Source organism: Hyaena hyaena, unplaced genomic scaffold, assembly GCF_003009895.1.
Source record: "Hyaena hyaena isolate Hyena2069 unplaced genomic scaffold, ASM300989v1 scaffold_242, whole genome shotgun sequence".
Lineage (NCBI taxonomy): Eukaryota > Metazoa > Chordata > Mammalia > Carnivora > Hyaenidae > Hyaena > Hyaena hyaena.
In genome coordinates, this window is record NW_024080869.1 from 627382 (window position 1) to 647829 (window position 20448).

General features: G+C 35.1%; 1 protein-coding gene across 1 annotated transcript in view; it reads right to left on the minus strand.

Moving 5' to 3' along the window:
* Positions 1–20448, minus strand: part of BMP5 (bone morphogenetic protein 5) — a 108720-nt gene that overhangs the window by 3406 nt on the left and 84866 nt on the right. Inside the window, exons 4-6 of the mRNA XM_039244297.1 lie at positions 15017–15211; positions 3644–3720; positions 1948–2058 (exon numbers count right to left, since the gene is read on the minus strand). Of these exons, the coding sequence (XP_039100228.1) occupies positions 1948–2058; positions 3644–3720; positions 15017–15211 (383 nt within the window). The remainder of the gene's footprint in view (positions 1–1947; positions 2059–3643; positions 3721–15016; positions 15212–20448) is intronic.

Genomic DNA, 20448 nt, shown 5'->3' on the forward strand with positions numbered 1-20448 from the left:
CTGACAATATGTGCTTATATATTTATATGAAAAAATGAAAAGAAAAAATGAGAGAAAGGGGAAGTTTTTTTGACAGAGTTTTTTCAATAATTAAGCATTGCTAAGCCTGAAGGACACGTTGGTATATTAGATGCATATCTAATGAAGCAGAAGTGTGCTGAGTCATTGAGATGACAGCATAAAGGAGCAAAGAATTTTCTGACAAAGTGTCATTTCTCTATAAGCCAATAGTGGCTGCTGCTCTGACTCTACAGAAAGCCAGTGATGCTGGCTATTCTTCCAAGGCTTGGAAACAGCAGCATTTCTCTCTACATGATTGGCTTTTAGGTCATGGTGAAGTCTCATAGGAAGGAGAGAAGGCTAGAGTTCACAGGTTCTTTTTGCTGGAGAAAGTTTGAGTACAACACACCCATCCTTGAAGAGCTCCGCATTCCCCAGAAACGATCTCCTGTTTTAAGAAGTGCTTCTATTTACAAACAACAAAGATGAAAGCATAACAAATCTTAAAATTCTCCCAGGAATTTACTCTTTACTTCGCATTTGGCACAGAAGTAGGCAATCTCATTGGTCATGAGTAAAAAGAAGAAGTTTTTAAGTGATGGCCTTTCAAAATACACATTTGTTTGATCTCTCTGGTTTGTTGCTGTTGTTGTTGTTTATTGTTTGTTTTTGTCTTTTTGTTTTACTCTAAATTATTTTCAAAGTTTTTGACAATATCCATGCTCTAGTTTCCATAGATGTATGTCTTTGGTGTCTAAATATTCTCTAATACCTACGATGTCAGTGAAGAGACCAGAAAATACCAAGTCATTCAAGGATTAATCTGCCAGTTTATATATACCCTTCCTTATTCAGAAGAAAACTGGGATAGTCTTTTCATCAGCTTTAAATGTTAAATGAATTCTGAAAAAAAAAACAAAAATCTTCTGAAGGGTCAGCTCACAAACTCCAATAGTTATGTTTCTTATTGGTCATAAGCGAGACTCACCCACAAAGACAAGATTTTTTTTCTTACAGCTACTGCTCACCTACTGCCATCTACCAAATAACCACTTCTGTTATTAAATCTTAAATCTCAAAATATTGTTCTCTTCCCTCTATTCTGATGACATACAGTTATAATGTTCATATTAAGCCAAACATTAATTTGGAATTATATTGTATAGTCCTTTGCATCTTCTTGGAGCATCTCACTTAGTGTTCCAGAGACTGTCCCGCTGCCAAGTCAGTAAGTCACACACCATAAGGCAGGTAAGTCAGAGTCTCAAGATGTTTCATGAGCTCACTAGATAGAGTAGAACCATTTAGACAGTGTGAAACCTACATTTTATTATTGTTTTCACAAAAATAAGCCCAGGTTATTAGAGATTAAATCACTGCTAAATTCCTGATGAGGAAGGGGGGTGGGGGGAAGATTAAATCCACTTTAAAGATTATATAAATATATATATATATATATCAAGAAATAGAAATGAGTCTTCTACTTATATTCTACATGAAGAACTTTCATAATATGAAAATAGGTTGTGGAACATTCTTAAATAATTAGAGTAAAAGCCCTCAGATGAAATTCAGTAAGGCTATATTATTCAATGTTTTTGCAATGATTACTAATGAATTGCTAGGTTAGAAATGGCCCCTGGGAACCTGTGTGGTTAGTCATATTGCATAGTGAAGAAATCAGTGCAGAGTGACCACTTCATGTGGTTACTCCAATTTTCCTAGCCGAATCCTTCCCTATCCTGGAATCAGGATTGTTCTTCAAACAAGCCCAAATGTCCTGACTGTATCCACAATTGTTACTTTGGCTCTAAAAAATACCAAAGATGTTTGAAAAGAAAAAAAAATCATACATTTGTAGCTACAAAAGGATGCTTCCCTTTAAAATAACTTTTATATCATGATAGGATCATAAACCATTTTCAATTCTACAAAAACAAAGCATACCAGAGTCTGAACGATGGCATGGTTGGTGGCATTCATGTGGGCATTGAGTGGAAAGGAACATTCTCCATCACAATAAAATGCAGCATATCCTTCTGGTGCTATAATCCAGTCCTAAAATACACACACACAGACACAAAAAGGAGGAGGAGGAGGAAGAGGAGGAGGAGGTGGAAGAGCAAAAAAGAAATTGCCAAAATAAAAATAAAGTAATTCTTGAAGAATACCCATATTTAGTCTAGATAGATTTCTCTTCTTCATCCAACAATTATTCTAACAAAACAGCCTCCCTCAAGCCCTTGATTTATTTTTAAGTTCAAGTTTACAACATAAGTATAAATATTTTCACAAGAAATTGCCCTCTGTAATTTTTCCCAAGTGGTTGCTATGTAGGATATTCATAGTATTATCAATTCATGTATTCATGAATAAAACCATAATCATTAAATAGCATTGTAAATATTGTTTACACAGGAAATGATGAACTTTGGAAAGTTCAAGTGAACCAGAAAGGAAAAGAAGAATAAACTTATTTGAGATAATTCCCATTACTCCTTAATAACTCATTCCTGGTTTTAGAAGTCTGAAGTCTGACAACCTCCTAAAGCTTTAATATTTGTTCCTTTTTCTGTTTTTCTTTCCATTCATGTGTTGACTTTATAGTCTCTTTAGAAGAAACAAATTGCAGCAAATTCTTGAGAAAGGCACATGAAATTTTTAGGAAGCCAAAAAATTGGCATGTGGAACGGCTGCCCTGATTTTTCCCCCAAGAAGTAAAACTTGGTCCAAATGTAAACTTATAGAATGAATCATGTTGAAGGTTTATCATAAAATTTTTAAATGCTTACATTTTATTATTGCTTTTCAATGAGATAATCCAGATTCTGCAAATCCATTGTAATGAGATAATATAACCTAAAAACTTCAATTTAAACTATCAATACATAAAGCCATCAAAAACTATTTTGGTTGGGGCACCTGGGTGGCTCAGTTGCTTAAGCATCTGACTTTGGCTCAGGTCATGATGTCACAATTTGTGGTTTTGAGCCCTATTGGGCTCTATGCTGACAGCTCAGAGCCTGGAGCCTGCTTTGGATTCTGTGTCTCCCTCTCTCTCTCCACCCCTTCCTCACTAATACTCTGTCTTTCCCTCAAAAATAAATTTAAAAAAAAATTTAACAATTTAAAAAAAACACCCTATTTTGATTAAATTCTCTTACTTACCCTGTTTGTGAAACATATGTAAAAGACAGCAATAAGATTTTTTAAGTTCAAGAAATTTTTTTTCTGTATGTCTATTTTATAATAACATTAGAATCAAGGATTCTGTCTCCTATCCCTGGAGGTTGAGGTCATAAGGGGGCATATGCTGTTGCTTGAGTTAATCTGAAATTGGTATAAAATTAAAACTTTGGGATATTTAAACAACAACATTTTTTCACTTTCTAAATATCATAGGATTATGTTTCTTCTTCAGCATAGTTTTTCTTTTTTTTTTTACTGTAAACCCTAATAATGATGTTTCAATGACAAAAGGATAATGGAGAAATAAAAAAAGATGTAGATAACCCATATACTGAATAGTCATATAAAGTATACTTGGTTAACGTATTAGAAAAAATACTAACAAAGATTACAAGTAACTCTGGATTTATAACAAAACAGGAAAGAAGCACCCTAGTTGACTGACCATTCTTACCTGCCATCCCAGATCCCGGAAACTCACATAGAGTTCATGCTTCTTACAGGCTTGCTTTTGTTCACTTGTATTATAATCTGAAGGTAAAAATCAGATTTTAAACAAATGGCAGCTTATTGGGTATCATAATAGTTCTTTTGTGAGATCACTGATAAAATTAAAAAGAAGCTGTATTTAAAGTTGTAAAATAAGGGGCGCCTGGGTGGCTTAGTCGGTTGAGCGTCCGACTTTCGCTTAGGTCATGATCTCGCAGTTCGTGGGTTCGAGCCCCGCGTCAGGCTATGTGCTGACTGCCAGCTCAGAGCCTGGAGCCTGTTTCAGTCTGTGACTCCCTCTCTCTCTGACCCTCCCCTGTTCACGCTGTCTCTCTCTCTCTCCTAGAAATGAATAAAACATTAAAAAAAATAATAAAATAAAAAAATAAAGTTGTAAAATAAGAGTTTGCAGCATAAAGCCAGAGCCACTTAATTCATCATGTGAACTTGAGGCAAATAACTTGTCCTGAGTTTCTTCTTTGTAAAATGTAGAAAACACCATTTACCTCCTGAGGTTCTAACAAGAATTTAGACTCTCAGCTTTATGGTGCACAATCTGATGCTTTCCATTCAATGAGTACTAGCTGCTCAATGAATGCTTATTCATTAATTCACACTGTAGTGGTACTTCATATACTTATATATATTAAATACCTATAAAATCTTTTTTAACATCTTCCATGAGGTAGACACTGGGAAAGTACCAACTGGGATCTTACTGAGTTGATTTTATTTCAGTAAACATATTAAATTCGGAATACTCAAAGTTGAGCTTTAGATTTTCTCCCCAAAACCTGTCCAATCTGTAGACCCCTCCAGTTTTTATTGATGGCAGCTTCCCCAGCAAAAAGAGAGAGAGAGAGTGAAAATATTCTCTGCTTTTTCCCCTTACTCTTACATCCAATCTGTCAAGAAATCCTACACACCGTACTCTCAAATTGGTGCAAAACCCACCTACTCTTACCACCTCCATGACTAGTCCTGGTTCAAGCCACATCAGATTTCACCTGAATTACTGCAATATTCCCATTCCTAATTCTCCTTGCTTCTGATCTTGGTCTTCTACAACAAAGCAGTCAAGCAGACCTTCTAATAAGTAAATCAACTTCTATCACTCTTCAGCAAAAAGTCCCACTCTGGTTTCCCCATATCACAAAGTGAAATATCCTTACAGTGGTTTACAAGGTCCTATATGATTTGACTCCATCACCTCACTGACTCATTTCCTATTAAACTTCTTTACTCCATTCTGGCCATGATACCTCCTTGCTGTTTTCTGCCCAGGTTAGCTTCCACCCATCTTAGGGGCCTTCATACTCAGTCCTCCCTCTACCTGAAATATCTTTCACTTGGATATATATATATATAGCTTCCTCAACTTTTCACTGAAGCATCATCTTGTCTGTGAAGCCTTCACTAACTACCTTATTTAAGATCACAACTCCCACCATGATATTCCTGATACCCCTCACTTTGCTCTTATTTTTCCCATTTCACTTATAATATTTTAATATGCTGTACCTTTTATTCACTGTTTCTTGTCTGTATCCTCCCACTAGAGTATAAGCTCCATAGGGTCAAAAATCTTGTTTGGTTCTTTTTGATTCACCGATATATCACATGTTTCAGAAATAGTTTCTGACATACAGTACATATTCAATAAATATTTGAGGTATATATAAATGAGTTCCTCAACCTGTTCCACAAATGACTTGATGCAAAGGAAATATATTATTTCCTTTACATATTTTAGAATATAATCTGTAAGACCAACAACTTTTTATAGTTACTTAAAAGAATCAAGCATTTTTTTAATTTTTTTTAATTTTTTAAAATATTTTTATTTATTTCTAGGAGAGAGAGAGAGACAGCGTGAGCAGGGGAGGGTCAGAGAGAGAGGGAGTCACAGACTCTGAAACAGGCTCCAGGCTCTGAGCAGGCAGTCAGCACAGAGCCCGACGCGGGGCTCAAACCCACGAACCGCGAGATCATGACCAAGCGAAAGTCGGTCGCTTAACCGACTAAGCCACCCAGGCGCCCCGAATCAAGCATTTTTTTAAAAAAGAATTAAGGTTAAATAGAGAGCCTCCATATTGTATCTGGACTAAAGTAAAACATCAAAGAAACACAACTTTATAGAAAATCAATGTTGCCTTCCTTAGAGTTTGTCATACTTTATACACATAACAACATTCATAAAAACAACCCATTTTTTTATTATTTCCAATATGAAATATAAAAGAGGAAAAAGTGTAGGGTAAGGGAGCCAGCAAAGTAACTTATTTTCAAAAATGACAGCTATTTTTTTTCTTCTAGAAATAACTGCTACATTCACTCTGACAGTCATCTCTGTCAAATCCGTGTAGTTGTTTACTATGCAGAGTAGTCTCTCTTAAGATGTCACCTTCCAGTTTAATTATCCTCAACCTCTAATGACAATGTAGACATTTCAAAGATCCATGGAATCTGTCTTAGCAGGTCTTGCCATCCACTTTTCACAGTTACTTCATGCAGTTGTCTATTTAATATCTGCCTAGAGGGGCACCTGGGTGGCTCAGTCTCTTAAGCGTCCTCTTGGTTTTGACTCAGGTCATGATCTCACGGTTTTGTGAGTTTGAGCCCTGCATCTGGCTCTGTACTGGCAGCATGATGGTTTCTTGGGATTCTCTCTCTCCCTCTTTCTGTACCTCTCCCCTGTGTGCACTTATCTCTGTTTCTCTAAAAATAAATACATAAACTTAAGAAATTAAAAAACTTCTTTAAAATTTCTGCCTAGAAAACCAAATAATGATTAAATATTGAACTCAGACATTTTTACTTCTAGATCAGAGTTATCCCTGATGTGCAGTTAGCTTTATTAAAACAAATTAAATATGCAGGTAATGACAGAAAATAGAGAAAAAAGAATTTATGTGAAATATTCTTTGGGCAAACTTCTCCCTTAGTGAGAATTGCACAAGGAACCAATTTTGGTCAGGCAATGGACAAGCATGCTATAACAGTATATACAAGAACATGAAATGGAAAAGTTCCCTGTGTAGTTTTTAAGGAAAAGAAATAATTAATTCTGGTGTTATTTTGATTATATAAATTTTTTTGATTCAGGAAAAAAAAGTCACCCATGCATTAGACCAGGTGTCAGAACACCTTTTCTTATAAAGATAGTGAATATTTTAGTTTATGGGGTCTTCCTTCACAATGACAACTTTGCCACTACAGTGTGAAAGTAGCCACATACTAATGTAAATGGATAGACATGGCTATATTCCATTAAAACCTTACTTCTGGATGCTAAAATTTGAATTTTATATGATTTCTATGTGAAAGAAAATTTTATCCTTCTTTTGAGTCTTTTTTAAGCATTTAAAAATGTATAAAACCCATTCTTAGAAATTGGGTCATACAAAAAGAGGCCATGAGACCTTACTTTGCCAACCCCTGCATTAGACAATAATGAGGATATTTATTCATTCATCCTTGTCTTAATTAAAAACATTGAATATGAATAAAGACATTGTAGCCAATAACACATAAAGGCATAGGCATATATGAAAAGCCATAAACTATGTATATGGTTATATGAATTCCATGTTTATAAAAAAAGAAAGTAAAACTTAAAAGTCAAAATAGATCTGTTCCATCTATGCAACTTTTCATGCAGGCTAAGTGATGTATATAATATAACATCACATAAAGGTAACGAGCAATGAAATTTATAACAGAATCTGGTTCCAAGAGTCTGATTTCATAAAGCATTAGGACCATATGCTTATTCTGTCAGAAATAAAAATTAATGGATGAGTCAAGTGAATGCTATACCAAAACCAGCAAAGTCTACAGTTAGATTTATATAAATGGTTGGCAGAATAAACTAATGGAGGAAGGGCAAGGAAATTAAATTTATATCTTTAAAAATTATTGATCGACAGCTTTTTGAAAGGGACATGATGCCATTGTAGATTAACTTGCTGAAAATTGAAGACTTCTGCCGGAAATTACTAGAATGTTCTTGTGTCACAACCATGCTAGAAAAGTATGCTAACATTGCTCAACCACAATGCAGGTGTTACAAATGCATCATTTCTTTGTTTTGTCCTATAATGGTAATAATATTGGGAAACCAGTGCCAAAATATTACAAATATTGCTGAATACTTTATACAAATTTCTTTATGATCAATTTCTACAATAAGCGCAAATTTAATCTTTTTCTTAGTTAGACTTTTAAGGAGTTATTCTGTCTTAGAAAAGTGTTGTGAAAACAATATATGGAGATTAAAAGTAGTAAAAATCAATAATCCTGAACTCTACATAGGACTTCAATGGTCTGCCCAGTAGTCTCTGAAAAACAAACATCCAAATAAATAGACATAGGTTAGTTTAGCTGTAAAGTGGGCCAGAAAAATTAAATCCAGACAACTCCATATACTAATATGGGGTTTTTTTCTTTTTCTTTCTTTCTTTCATTTTTTCTTTCTCTCTGTCTCTCTCTCTCTCTTTCTTTCTTCTTTTGAACTCTAGTATGAGCTTCTTTGGTGGGTTAAGTATAGACATATTTATACAAAAAGAAAAAAGGAAAAAAAACCCAAATACGATGTAACATTAGACATGTCAAAAGCTTAAATCAGTCAAATATTATGAGATACTCTGCTTCAAAGCAAAAGAGGTTTTAGCGTTCTCATGCCTAGTTCCCGACAGAAAAAAAGAGATAAAGGAAGTCAGCACCTAAGCATCAGGGTTTTCACTAACTTCTAGAAAATGGAAATGACGAATGAAGGTATAAGAGGTAAAGAAGCAGGAATAATACTAAAATAGACTATCTGCTCATGTAAATCTTGATATGGCCCTAGGGGTATAGAAATTCATGATAAACTCCAAACACATAACGATCCCCTTCAAAGATACATGATTTCCAAAATGCTACTGCCATTCTATCTTAATCACCATCTTCTATAGCCAAAACCCCTCCCTTGAATTTATGCACAACCCACTAAGAATTACTGTTACTGATTTGTGCAGCAGTAACTATGTTCTTCTATGTACAAATATCTGACACAGAACAGATACCACAAAATAATAACTATCTGTTGTGTTTGTTGAATTCTGCTTACCAAAGCGTTTATGTGGATGATCCAACTAATATCTTCAACTTTGAACTTATTGACATAAAAACTGTCTACAAACCTGAGTTTGTAGACATCTCTACATAAAAGCTCCCTAAATACCTCCTACTTACTATTTTTACCTCTGACCTTATACCCTTAAGATGCTACCCTTCCAATAATGACTTTGGTTAACAAGACCACCTAGTGGCCCAAGTGAGAACATTTAGTAAGTTTCTTGATTTTCTTTCTTTCTTCCTCATGTCCTATACTACATTAATCCACAAAGCCCATTAACTGACCCATTTCTAGTCTAGATAACCTTTTGGAAACCCTTTCCTCTCTTGATTATCTCATACTTCCTCAATATCCTCTTCCAGTAACTTTGACCCAGGATAACAGTTCATCCCGGCTCTCCTCCTCCATCTCTCACCATAAGTCTTCTATCTCTTTCATGGAATTGCTTTTTCTCCTTGCCTATACTTAAAGTACTGATGCTGCCACAGGAGACTCCTTTTTTTTTTTTCTTTTACTTTATATCTGTGACACTGGTAAGTCCTAAGCTCCATCTATCAATTTGGGCTCATATCCATATCTTTTTCCTGTACCTTCCACTTATTCTTGACACTCCCATCTCCAGAATCTTGTCTCACCACCCACCGCTGGCCCACCCCACATGCTTTGGTTTCCACTTCCCCTTTCTCCAGTCTATAATCTTCACTGCTTGGAGTGTTGGACTAGCCTCCTAATCATTATCTGGGCTTTCGATTTCCTCCCTTGGCATCCCATCCTTCACTCTGATGCCAAATTTAACTTTTTAAAATGCATATCTGATTATGGTACTCCTTTTCCAATTTCCTGATGAAGACACCATATTTCCTAACTATCACATACCCTACTCTTTATAATTTAGTTCCTGCATACTTTTCTAGCTTTTCTCACACCTCTCCCACAAGGCATCTTGCATGCCCAGGTATTAACATGGGTTCATGGCTCTGTAACTGCACATCCATCTGAAATGGCTTCACCTACCTTTCCATTTCTGAAAAACATCTATTCTTTCTCAAATAAGTCCCTCATGAAGTCTTTTGAGCCATACTTGGTACTACTTAGGTGCTTTCTCCTTCCTACCATTCTACTACCTTGTATCTACTTTAATAGAATTGACCTCCTAATAATTACTAATGCTCATGTCTTTTCTATTGTCTGTGGGAGTGCTTGTGCTTTTTAAGAAACAACACCCTTAGTTATCCATCTTTTATCAATATATAGTTAATACTGTGCTTATCACACAATGGGTACTTATTTGTTTTTTTATGTTTATTTATTTTTGAGGGAGAGACTGTGAATGAGGGAGAGGCAGAGAGGGGGACAGAGGATCTGAAATGGGCTCTGTGATGACAGCAGAGACCCTGATGTGGGTCATGAACTCGCAAACCATGAGATCATGCTCTGAGACCAAGTCAGATGCTCAACCAACTGAGCCACCCAGGCACCCCAATGGGTGCTTATTTAATAATGAATAAATTTATTTTACAACAAATCATGCCCAGATATATTCTCTCTATGGATTCTCTTTAGACAGAGACTTGGCAACAGACACAATGCATTAATGTCTATTGATGAATTTATTTTATATAATTAATTGCTCAATTAGACTGACCAAATTAGTTAAGTCCTCTAAATTCCTTCTTGCTTCTGAAGTCTCAAAGGCCATGAAGTTCCACTAAGTGACCAGGAGTATTGGTACTTTTTATGGAGAGAGCTTCTAGTTTTCTCTGATATAAGAGTCTGAACTCTTTATGTACCAGCTCTGAAACACCAAACCATATGAACTCATTTAAGAATTAACAATGATAATGGCTTGTACCAAATAAGCATGTACCACTATTCTCAGTTCCTTGGTAATATTTATTTGTTTAATTCATTAGTTCATTTAATTAATTTAATGTTCACAACTCATGTCATCTCATCCTAGGGACAGAGACTATTAACATTCTCACTTTACAGATGAAGAAACAGAGATAGGGAGAGGTGGCATCTTGTTCAAGATTTTACAAATAGTAAATGGTAGACCCAGGATTAAATGATAAAATCATAAATGGATGATAGGTAAATAAATATATAGATAGATAATATATGCACCAAATAATTGTTGTTTTAGGAGGGATATCCAAAATTTTGCATGATTCAGGGCACAAATAAATAACAGCTCTCAGTGTTAATTATTAAATAAATCAAGTGGATTAGAAACTTTCTCACATGTGCAGCCTTGCAGGGTCTCCACTGTAACCTTCATCTTGAGAGCCCCAATTTGGAAACAACCAAAATGCTGTTTAAGGGTGGCATGACTAAATCAACCCTGATACAAGTACTGTTGTCTATATTGCAACAGTTAAAAAGAATGAGGTCACTCAATTGGAAAGACAGCTGAGACATATCATTTTTTTTTAAAAATCCATAAAACCAACTCTATGACATTCTGGAAAAGCCAAAACTGTGAGAACAATAGGAGATCAGTGGTTGCTAAGGGAGGAAGGGATGAATAGCCAAAGGAAAGAGGATTTTGAGGGCAGTGAAAGTACTCTGTATGAGAGCATGATGATGGATAGATATCCTTATATATTTGTCCAAACCCACACAATGTACAACACCAAGAGTTAACCCTGATGTAAACTATGAACTTTGGGCAATTATGGATTCTTCCTTGTGATTCATCCTTGGTAAGAAAGGCACCATTCTGATGACTAATGTTGATAATGGGGGAGGCTAAGCATGTGTGGAGCAGCGGTATGTGGGAAATCTTTGTACCTTTCTCTCAATTTTGTTGTGAACCTAAAACTGCTCTAAAATAGTCCAGGAAACTACAAAAGATGTATCATTTATGTAATTAAAAACACATAATAAAAATATATTCTCCAAAAGAGATGTATATAATGAGGAAAAGATTTGCAAGTACAAGTACCATGTTGATATGTGTATCAGAGTAACCTATCTCAAAAATATTTAGGTGATGAAGAGAGAATTTTGGTTTTATTTATTGATTATTTTTAAGTGATGAAAATATGTATTAATTACATGATATAAAACATTCTGGGAAAATAATTATAATTAAGTGTTCCTTTTCTGGTTTTCATTAACATCAGTTTGTCCAAGAGACATGAGTTCATATTGTATACATAGGGCAAAAGATAGTGCCTATTAGACTTGAGAATACGTACAAAATGTTTCCATTTTAATGACGCTTAGAACCAGTTGGCCTAAGAAATCACCATGATTTTAGGTAGGGCCACTAATGACTGGATTCACTTTCAACAATCCCTAGTATCCAGCACACAATAAGCACACTTTTCAAGAAGATCTGCAGTGAACCAGGACTTGCTATTTGTCTTTATGTTCTTCCAAATTCTTTATACTCTATTTTCAGCACTGCTATAGTCCTTAGAAGAGCATCTTGCTCTCAGTAGATTCTTTAAGATCTTATCAACCTCGTACATAGAGCCTCTTTAAGCTAACTAAAAAAATAGCTATTACTTCCAGTTCTTTCTGCCACATCCAAAATTCAAATAAACATCCATTGTGCTGCCTCATGATGAGGCAATATCTCCCACAATGTGTCTGCCCAACCTCCTTGACAAAAATCTGAAGAGAAACAAAGAGAGACAGGTTCTATAAAAAATCTGGGTGCAGTGGTGTTGTGTACATTCCCCTGAAAGAGGAATTTAGTTTTTTCCATACAGTGGACACATTAATTTATTTAATTCCTATTTTGTGCTAGACAATGTTTTGGGCTCTTCCATAGGATTATAGAAGAACAAAGAGTCACTGAGAAGTTGGAAGGCAAGAATCTTTGAAACAGAAAAGAAATTGGGTAAGGAAAGTAAGAATGACCTGGGTTTTAATTCTGCTGCACTAACAGAGACTTTTGACATTTCACAATATGCTTTGGAGAAAAAGTTGCAGTCAGGTAAACACCTAATACAACTCTCTTTCCCCGATTGGCGTCTTTCTTAGCCGTGTAGTCTTCAAACTAATTTATTGTAAAGGCTTAGTGCTATTACAGCATTTATTATTTATATTTTAATAACTTTAAAACTTCACTGGCATTTCAAGTCTACTAAGTGTCAAATTTTGTGTTTGTATTAGCATTCTCTTTCCTTAAACCCCTGTCTGTTAGGCCAAATCCTGTGAGACTTTTTCCTGTCTGCTTGATTACTACCTATTGAAAGGTTATGTCTTATAGACACAAACCAGCTACTTTCTTTCTTATTATCAAAATATGAACATGCTCCAAAACATCTACCACATATTTCACAGAAATGGCTGCCAATGACAAACTTTGTGAAAAGAAAATACTGGGCTATATTAGAATAATTTGGTACCCCAAACGGTGTTAGGAAACTGGTGAAAAGTTACATGATTTCTGCTCCATGTGTTTTATTCATCTAGTTATAGAAGTACATTTGTTACTTGTGGTCAGAAAGAGAAGACAAATAGAGTTCACCAATAGGGAAAAGAACTTTGATGATTTCAGTCTTTGGAACGCCTCTGCCACAGTCGTTACAAGCTCCAATAATAAGTATGCGACTCACACTTTTCCCTTTGTGACTTCCTCAAAAATTATTCACTATTCTATCCATGGTTAACAAACCTTTTTCTTAATGCAGTCTGCTACATCAAATTAAAAACATTTCAACCAATTTCAGAACCATTCTACATGAAAAGAAAAATATACAGCTTTGACAGGCTAGTATTTACAAGGAAGAAAAGGTCTTAGAAAGTTATTTTTCTCCATCTTTCATATGAAGCAGTTATAATTTTTGCCAAACTAAATATCTTGTGAAGATCTTTATAAAATAGCTTTGTAACAAGGCATAAATACCATGTTTAACTTTTAAGTGAAAAATACGGTTAAACTTAGTTATTGGAAAATTCTTTTAAAATATTGCTCTATATTTAGTATAATGTAATTTCATAAAGATATCTTTCCCCATTTCTCTTATTGGTTACGTCAAATAGACCTAAGAAGATTCCAGTGGCCCAACTTAGCATGTTTGTTGAGAATTCCAGGTGCAAAAAAAATTAATAAAACATATTATTATTTATTTATAATCATTCTTTAACACACACACATTTGAGTAATAAAAACAATGCAGTATGATTTGTCAGGTTCAAGTGATTGAGGGGAAAAAATGACGATTTCAGGAATAATGGCAAATGCTGTCTGAATGTCTTTTTGGAACAGTAAAGCATTCTAATTTGCTTGAGTACCATATGCAGGGATCTTGTCTGTTTTGTTCACCAGCTCATCCATTGTGCCTGGCAAGTACACTGCATACGGTGACCATTAACAGAGAACACATACTTTTCAAATGAACAAACATAGTGTACTAAGTTGGGATGTTCTAGGGTAAAGTTTCCCCTTCAGACAGATTCAGTTTTTATAGATAAAGAAAATTTCCTGGAATAAAATAGCCATCATTTCCATCTACAGATGGCTTATGAAAATCTGTTTGCAGCCTGGATTAAACAAGGTATTTATTGGTGTAAATAATATGATTCAAAAACTTCAGATTTTGGCAGTTAACCATTCGTTCTGAGTGACTGTACTTTTATCTTCCTTTTATATCAATTAATAGATTAACTTGAGAGTACGTTGGGATAATTAGTGCATCTGTAATATTTTGTTATTAAATGGTATACATATGTGTGTACCTACATAGACAAAATTAAAGCAGATTATGTAGATAATAGCATCGAGATAATTAATGGAAGTGTAAATATTATCTTAATTTTCACATAATCTGTCCTGCTTTTATTTTCAGAAAAAAAATGTAAACTTCATGATTCACATGTATCACTTTAAGTACTAAAGACATACTTTTCTGTTGAATTTACCTGGTTACCCATCCGTATTTGAGAGGCCCTGGGGGATGTCAACTCAGCAAGTTGTGCAGTTCAGTTTGAGCTAGACTTTGTTGACGTAGCCATTTCATAATTTTATTACCGTCAGCTTGATTTTAATATGAACTGGATCTTTCAACATACAAAGGCAAGCCATACTTACTTTGAAATACATTGCTGATCGAACATTCTGAGGATGTTCTAAACATTGTTGGATGATTTAATAGACCAAACCAAGGTATATCCAGAGGGTAAATTTATTGTGGCTACTTGATTTGCAACATACGACCCCATAACTCTCTGCACACAACTGCTGCTCTGGTTTTATCTTACCTCCAACACTGGACATTCTGGAGGAGTCCTGATGAGAGCTGGATTTATTGCGGTTTTGATTTTTCCGTTTGTTAGCTGCTCTCACAGATCGAAGAAGTACCTCACTTGCCTTGAAGAAAGCCACCATGAATGGTTGTTTTGACTGAGGTCCATGTCTTCCCACGAGACCAGCAGATTTTACATTGATACTCCGACCTAGAATGGAAGGCACAAGCACTTGGTTTATGGGAAGGAGCTAAAGTTTACCTGCCGTGAATGAATTCTGAGGGTACTTTGAACAAGTAACATTACTTTTTAAAACATGATCAGAATGTTTTCTTTGCAGGCCACAGATTTTTATAAACATTGAGAGTTTGCTGTTACAGACAATTATCCATGCTTGGTTTTCCATTTTGCTTCATTCTTCACCACAGAACACCCTCAGGCTGCCTTCACTAGTTGATCCTTCTCAAACCTGGAAGTCAGCAATATTTTAAATGGAAAGGCTTGACTACCATCAGCCTGGAAATGTCCACATTAAGTAACAATTTCAAAAATATTAGCTATGGGCTCTTCTGCATTAAATGCCCTATAATTTTCCTCTAAGTGATAAAAGCCAAATGGCTGGCTGGGTGTTTCTACTTTCTCCAGCTTTTTCAAGCCTTTCAAGTGTTAATTAGTGCTGATAGCCTTCCCCCTTCACCTCTGGCCTGTGCCCAGCAAACTTTACAAAGCTACAGCTCCACCAAAAACTCTTCACGGGTCATTCTACAAGTCCCTGCTGGAGACGGAGGTTTGCTTTAAATTCCAGTTCTTTCTAAACCTCAAAACTATTTTGAAGTAATCATGGAAATTTCAGAGTTCCTCCCTCTCTGAATTTTGACTCACCTGAATGTTTACTGAAAGGATTTCACAAGTTGTTAACTGAGCCTGGAGATTCTCAGAAAGGAGACAAGACTCCAGGTGAGTGTGGAGACTCACCTTTGTCTCTAAACCAGCCTGCAACCCAGACCCTTCTGAGGCCTTTGGTCTGGTTGTGTTTCAGAGAATGATTGTGATTGCAACCAGAGCCTGTACGGGAATGCATTACAAGTGAAGGTGTCCTAGAGACTAGAGGTAGATGTTGGTAGAGACCCTCTCCCACTGGCTACTAATATTAATAATTACAGTAATGCCAAATGTATTTGGAACACTTGCAATGTATGTGCTAGGCGTTTTTCGAAGCGTTTTCCATGTAATATTTCATTTGATTCTACAGATACTCTAGGAGTTAGGTGTTACTATTTTCCCCTTTTCACAATTCACTCTTGTTATGCTCTTCTAATTTAAAAATCACTGAAAATTATGTATATATTTATATAATTATATATATAAGTTGCATATAACTATACAAATACATATAATTTTCAGTGACATATATATAATATTATATATGTATATTATATATATAGTCTAGTTCTAGTCTGATATCTAGTTCCATGAAAATCACCCAAGGAGGAGTCACTATTTAACCTTAGGTTGTAAATTTAGCTGAGAATTACTAAAACCTCACACAAAATTCCTACTCTAGATACAGAAGTTACTAATCTTTTAAGAGTAATATATAATGTGGTTTGAAATATGTGCATGATTGACTCTGCCTCGCCCCCTGAGAGATGAGCATGTTTTCTTAAAATATTTATTCAGTAAAGACTGTGGAGTAACCTCAGTCTGTTATAAGACCTGACCCACCTTAGAAGAAAGAGAAGGAAAACAAGTCCTTGAAACGGCATCAATGGCATTTTAGCAAATAAACTCTTGCTCTTAACAAAATTTATTTTGGCAGCATAAACACTTTTGTGTATACTTGTATTGTGCAGAGACCTTCTACCGTCAGAAAATGAGACTGTGTCATGTGAGGCTGTGCAGCTGTTGGGAGGGACACAGAGGTCCTTTAAATGTGGAGGTATTGGTTAAAAAGGGAAAAATGAAGAGTGCGTGCTAATCCAAGCCGCATCCATATCCTCATCAATTGTTCTACAATGTCTCAGGAAAAGTCAGTCAGTTCCCACAGTTATAAAAATGGCTATCTGCCTCACAAATGCCACTAGGCTCAGTCCTACCAAAGAAAGAACTTACAAATAATCAAAGCAGCAAACCTTAAACAAATAAGCATATAGGCTTCTCTTTTAAATGCAAACTTACAGTGGCTCTATGCCAGAGTCTATATTTCTTAGAAAAACTCTATCACTGGCATAAATGAAAGAGGCAGTTTGATTTGTGGTCAGAGCAGTTTCCATTCGACTTCCACTGTAACAAATGTATTAATTCAGCTCAGACTTCCTCCTTCTGGCAGCCCTTTTGCTGTAAAAAGAGAAATTAGAAGTTCCAGCCAAATACCATACCTTGAACTGACCCACTTCAATACATAAACACTTTTACAACATGTTTATTCAGGTGTAGCACTTGAAATTGGTTTAAGATGTTTCCAGTGACAGAGAGCTCAGCAAAAGAAAAAAAAAAAGAACTGAGAAACTTAGCTGTTACGGAATAGAATAACTGGCAATCTGTTCTTCAAAAAATTTTTTTTCTATCTTGCAGTACAACATAAAATGTATTTGTTGAGCTTTTATTTTGATTTTTTTAATGAAGTGTTAATTTAACAGGAACTAAATTTTTACTTGTATACATTGGTGACTGCAGAAATCATTTTAATATATGATCTCTCTAATACTAAAATAGGTTGCCACAAGATGTTCACAAATGGAATAGAGTAAAATCGGTTTTCCATTCATTACGACACACACTGCCTCTTTTATAGTTAAATAAGCACTCAACACAAAGTTCCAAGTTTCCTTCGGTTTGCAAGAGAGTTTCTTTCATTATCATTCTAAAGACTTTCAACATTTTAATTTTTATCTGTGCAGAAATCATACTGTCCTAGAGATTTATGTTCTGAAAACTGTAAAGATGTGTGTATGTTACAAATATGGGTTTCTTGGGCTTTACAAAGGTGGATATTGTGTGTGAAGCAAAGTAGTCTTCAAACCAATGTGAACTCCCTTTAAAATAACTTTTGATATTATTAAGTTTCCTCTTGGTTTCCTTTTTACTTCAGCAGCGAGGTGACTACTAATATTCCATAAGTTAATGCTTGCTCAGTTACACTTGGCCTTGAGCTACGCCAATAGAACACTAACTATGTGACCACTCCTTCAGACACAATATACCTGTACCAATGATGTTGACTAAACCTTTTGAATGACTGAACAGTTGTTTTTGCTAAAAGTGCTAATGAGACCCAGACTATATTGCACGTATTGAAAATAGTGAATCTTCCATAAGATGTATTTAAAAGTGTTGAATTTTCTTCTTAAATGTACATGTTTTAGATAGTGCAGATATATAAAGAAAGAAGTCTACCTAAAACATTTTGATTTAGGAAAATTATATGTAGGTATGTATCATCATGGTTTTTTTTTCCCCCAAAGGTGATCCATATTTTTGATTTCTAGTTAAAATCAACAGATATATAAGGATTAAGGATTGGATATACAGTGAAAATGGAAATGGGGTTGGGTAATGAAAAGAACATTAAATAAAAGGATGATAAGGACACCAGCTGGAGCCCAGCCTTCATCTCCTTGTGATTTAGGCCTGTCTAGGCATAGCTGGAACATTGCTAAGTTTAATTCACCAGGCATGGAGTATAGAACAACCTCATGAGAAAGAATTCATCCCAAGAAAACGGTGAACCCAGAAGGTATAAATTCAGGACAATGTCCCAGTGAGAATAGAGAAAAGAAACAATTTGAGCAGCAAATATATGGCTATATTATTTCTCAGTTTTATCAACTGCACAGTGAGTAAAGTTGGGGTTCGGATGATACCTTGTAAAGAAATGATTATTCTTCTCACACAAAAATCCAAGAGGAAAGTATATAATGCTGGAGTTCTAACCTACTAAATTTTGCCTTAACTGAAGCTGGAGATTTGAGACTTTCAGACCTGCTACTCTGACCCTTACGACTTTGTATAAGCACCAGGGTCAGGGGATTGTATTCACATGTGCCTAAGGGCACAACCATCCATCTCACGTTTACAGTCCCAGAGAAGGTAGACTGGCAAACAAAAGATCTATCCCAAACTTACTAGTGTTGTATCTCAGACCATTCTTTTTGGAAAATGTGATTTTCAAAATGTTTATTTCTTTAAAAGAGGGTTGTTAAAGGAGGCTCTGACATAAAACAGCTCTTCAGAGGCATGTTGATATTATAAGGGTAAGTGGTTCCAAATATGAGCATTTAGTTTCCTCCAGAATACACAATTTGAAAAACATTCATTTGAGGATTTATCAGTCTAACGTTGATATCACTCTAAGATGTTTGCATAAATTCCCGTTTGTTTTTCTTCTCCTATAAACCCATGGTAATTGACTGCTTAACCCGAAACACCTGTGATGAAACCAGTGCCCAAATTACCTTCCCTTCATTTCGAAAAAGACTCTTGCAGCATCCTTTATGGACTATTTCAAAGAAGACAAATCATTCTATGTCACTCTATGTGCATTGTTTCTCATCCACATATCCTCTTGATCTGCATTTATTTTCAATCTATGATTAAATTTGATTCTAGTGCTCTTAAATTATAGTTTCTGTGACTCTAAATTATATTGGAATTCTACCCTTTTTTAGAAACAGATGATTTAAAATTGCAGAATTCTCTACCCAAGCATACAGACTAAATCATTTTTATATCAGATTTTAAGGAATGTGGGGAAGAGAGAATTCTGTCTACTTAAATTCCATATACATTTTAACTCAAATTAACTTAAATTAAGCATATTATATTCCAGCTATAAATTTCAACTCCATTATAATTTGATGAAATTTGCATAGTTTCTAATTTTATAGTAAACTCCCTATTGCCAGAGATAAGCACATGGATTTGAAGTATCACAAACAGAATTTTACATTTGAGCTCAAAATTTTCTTGTTTTAGGGAGTTTACATTGCCTTGTAATCTCAAACAAAAACAAGGAAGAGCTGGGACTTGAAACTATTTCATGTTGCCGGAAACTCACAGTTAAGTGGTATCTGGAAAGATTTTTTTTGAACTCTAGAATACAAGGTAGTAATATCTTTGGTTTATTCTTCAAAGTAATTCTGGGGCCCTATTTGACAAGCTGGACACTTCATGCAATGCCTTTGCTAGATCTTTCCATTCTCTTTATACTGACATTTAAAAGAGTAAATTAAAAATAATCACTATTTTAGATGAAATATGGTATATTTACAATTATATATTCATTATTAAAAAGTCTTAAAAACAAAAGAAGGGACAAATGTCATAATATATGTGAATAGGATAAGATTCTGTGGCTGATAATGAAAGAGAAATGACACACCGGAAGTATGAAATCCATGGAGGCCAATTGGGAACCATATCCTGACACAGTGACATGAATTAGGAGT